Source organism: Parus major, unplaced genomic scaffold (assembly GCF_001522545.3).
Source record: "Parus major isolate Abel unplaced genomic scaffold, Parus_major1.1 Scaffold379, whole genome shotgun sequence".
Classification (NCBI taxonomy): domain Eukaryota; kingdom Metazoa; phylum Chordata; class Aves; order Passeriformes; family Paridae; genus Parus; species Parus major.
The window spans coordinates 40,716-43,914 of record NW_015379300.1 but is presented as its reverse complement, the minus strand read 5'-3'; the positions used below and the strand labels follow the sequence as shown (position 1 = coordinate 43,914).

Genomic DNA, 3,199 nt, shown 5'->3' with positions numbered 1-3,199 from the left:
CCCAAGGAAAAATTGGGATGGGCTCAGAGCAGCCTGGGATAGGGAAAGTTGAGCTTTCAGGTCTCTTCCCACCCCAACCATTCCCTGCTGGATCCTGGCAGGAGCAGCGGATTTCTGGGAGCAGCTTTTCCCGGCATTCCAGAGCCGCCCGGATTCCCCAAATCCGAGTTTCCCCCAGGAGACACCGGCAGAAGGAGGGGGAGAAGCCCAGAATTCCCAGATGGATCCGAGGGTTCCTCCTTCCCGGTGTTTTGTGCTCCTTGGAGCTCCGGGGCTCCGATCCCACGGGAGAGGCGGAACCTCAAATCCAAACCCCCGGTGGAGACAGCGCTGATCCATGAGGGGATCCATGGAGCATTCCAGCCGGGATTTGGGATCCCATCCCAGGGCAATTCCCAGCTCCAGCTTCACCCATTCCAACCGGGATTTGGGATCCCATCCCAGGGCAATTCCCAGCTCCAGCTTCACCCATTCCAGCCGGGATTTGGGATCCCATCCCAGGGCAATTCCCAGCTCCATCCTGGATCATTCCAGCCGGGATTTGGGATCCCATCCCACGGCAATTCCCAGCTCCATCCTGGNCGGCTGGGATTCTTCTCCCGGGCCAGGTTGAGGTTTGGTTCCCTCTGCTCATCCCAGCTGGGGCCCGGGAAGGATCTGAGGGATTAGGATTGGGACTGGGATTAGGATTGGGACTGGGATTGGGATTGGGATTGGGACTGGGATTGGGATTGGGATTGGGATTGGGACTGGGATTGGGATTGGGATTGATCAGGTGGGAAGGACGGAGAAGTCCAGGGAAAGCCATTCCTTGAGGAGAAGCATGGGGTTATTCGGATAAAACGTGGGGATATTTGGGATTTTGCCGTTATTTGGGAATCACAAGAGGGAACAGAGTTTTGCCAGGGGAAGTTCAGGCTGGAATTAGGAACAATTCCCTCATGGAAAAGGCGCTCCAGGGGTGGAATTCCCATTCCTCTAGGGGTTAAATCCGTGTGGATGCGGCACTTGGGAACCTGGATCGGGGGAATGGTTGGGCTCCAGGAGATCCGAGGAGTTTTCCGACCCCAACGATCCCACAATTCCATGAAAAGGTTGGAGATCAGTCCCAGCCACAGGCTCAGAGGATTTTCAGTGGATTGTGGGGAGCAGGGATTTAGGGAACGCGAATTCCCAGGGGCCCGAGTTCCATGCGGAAAACTCCGGCTCCAGGGAGGAAAATCCCCCATTCCCGCTGCTCCCAGGCCTTTCCTTGGATTTTTGACCCTTTTCCCAGCCTCTTTTCCAAGGAAGGTCCCGTGGCCCAGCTGGATCCCAAACAATTCCCGGCCAAACCCTCTCCAGAACATTCCAGGACAGGTCGGACGGGGCTCGGAGCAAGCCGGGAGAGCGGGAAGCGTCCCGTGGAATTGGAGACCCTTCCGTGCCCCTTCCCAGCGGAATCATTCCGTGATTCCCCTTCCCCTCGGACGGAGGAAATTCCCAGCTCCGTGTTTGCCTCCAGGAGCCCAGGATGGGATTTTCCATGGAAAATCCGAGCTCTCCGGCACCGAAGGTGTCCGTGAACATTCCCGGTTTTCCAAGGAAGTTGGGGCTGTCTCTCCCTGCTCTTCCCAGCTGGATGTGATCCCGTTATCCCACACCATCCCCTGCCCGTGGTTTTCCAGCTGGGATTGACCCAGCTCAGAATTCCAGGACTTGGCCGCATCCAAATCCAGAGGCTTGGCTTAAAATTCCAAACCTCCGGAAAACCACAGCCACGGAGACGATTCCCTGATTTCCCTCTCCCCTTCGCTTCCCTTTTCCAAGATCCCGGGTGACAAACCCGGGGGGGCAAAGCCGTTTTCCTGGGCTTTTCCTGGAATCCCGCCAGTCCCGCCGCTCCGGGAGGTGGGAATTGAAGGATTCCCGGTGCCGGAGGTTGTTGTTGTTGTTCCTGGAGCTCATCCCGAATCCCTCGCTCCGGGATCCGCCAGCCAACAACAACATCCAAACAATTCGCGGCGAGGAATCGCTGGGAGCGGCCTCGGAATTCCAGGAAAATCTTCCTCCGGCCTTTCCCAGCCCTTGGAGAGCAGCTGGGGGGATTTGGGGATGGGAAAGGGCGGAGTTCACGTCCCTTCCTGCCACGGATAACGGGATAAACTCCGGGAAGGAGGGGTGGGAACGGGGAGCTGGTCCATGTTTCCTACCCGTCCGGGGAGATCCTGGGATTTGGGATTCGATGGGAATTCCCAAATTTCTGCCAGGAGGACAAGGGGAAAACAAGCCTGAGGCAGCAGGATCCCGTGGAATGCATGTGCCGGGATGAGCCAGGGCATTCCCAAGGGGAATTCCGGGAATTCCCAAGGGGCTTCGCCATCCCTGCACTCACCAAAATTTGGGAAAGGGGAGGTGGGAGCCTTGGGAAGTGCCGGGATAACGCCCTGCCTGCATCCCATCGTCCTGATCCCAGGAAATCCGGGCTGGGCACGAGCGACGGGAACAATTCCAGCTCCGGGCAGGCACTTCCCGAACCCCTCCGGAGCCTCAGCATTCCCAGAGTTCCATCCTCAACCCCTGCGGCAATTCCAGCCTCCCCGAAATCCAATCCCAGCCGCTCCCGGTGCTCCGTGTGCAGCCGGAAGGATCCCAGGGATCCCAGAAGAGATCCCATGGATCCCAGCCTAGATCCCGGGGATCCCAGAAGAGATCCCATGGATCCCAACCTAGATCCCATGGATCCCAGAAGAGATCCCAAGGATCCCAGAAGAGATTCCAGCTATTCCAGCTGGAAGGATCCCAAGGATCCCTGCAGAGATCCCAACAATTCCAGCTGGGAGGATCCCACATATCTTAGCCTACATCCCAAGGATTCCGAGGAATTTCGCGGACGCTCCAGGCCCTGGGAGGATCCTGGGCCTGGCCTCACCTGCCAGGACGAAGATTCCCACCAGGATGAGGAGGACCAGGAGGTAAAGGCCCAGCACGGAATATTTCAGCGCCGCCGCCGAGCCCAGCCGGCCGCAGCATCCCGCGCTCTTCGCCTTCCGGACGGGATCTGTGGGATAAAGCGGGAAGGGGCTCAGCGGATCCCTGGGAATGCCGCGGGAACGGTCGGGATCGGCACGAGGGGCTCCGGCCTTGGGAGCGTCCGAGGAAAAGTTGGATGGGGTTGGAGCAGCCTGGGATAGGGGAGGGGTCGGGAATGGGATGGGAT

The 3,199-nt window shown here is 58.6% G+C and overlaps 1 protein-coding gene across 2 annotated transcripts in view; it reads right to left on the bottom strand.

Annotated features, from left to right (window-relative positions):
• The window catches only part of SCARA5 (scavenger receptor class A member 5), a 23,605-nt gene that overhangs the window by 15,911 nt on the left and 4,495 nt on the right, over positions 1-3,199 (bottom strand). For both annotated transcript variants that reach the window (XM_019005464.2, XM_019005463.2), the window contains exon 3: positions 2,912-3,040. In XM_019005464.2, the coding sequence (XP_018861009.1) occupies positions 2,912-3,040 (129 nt within the window). The remainder of the gene's footprint in view (positions 1-2,911; positions 3,041-3,199) is intronic.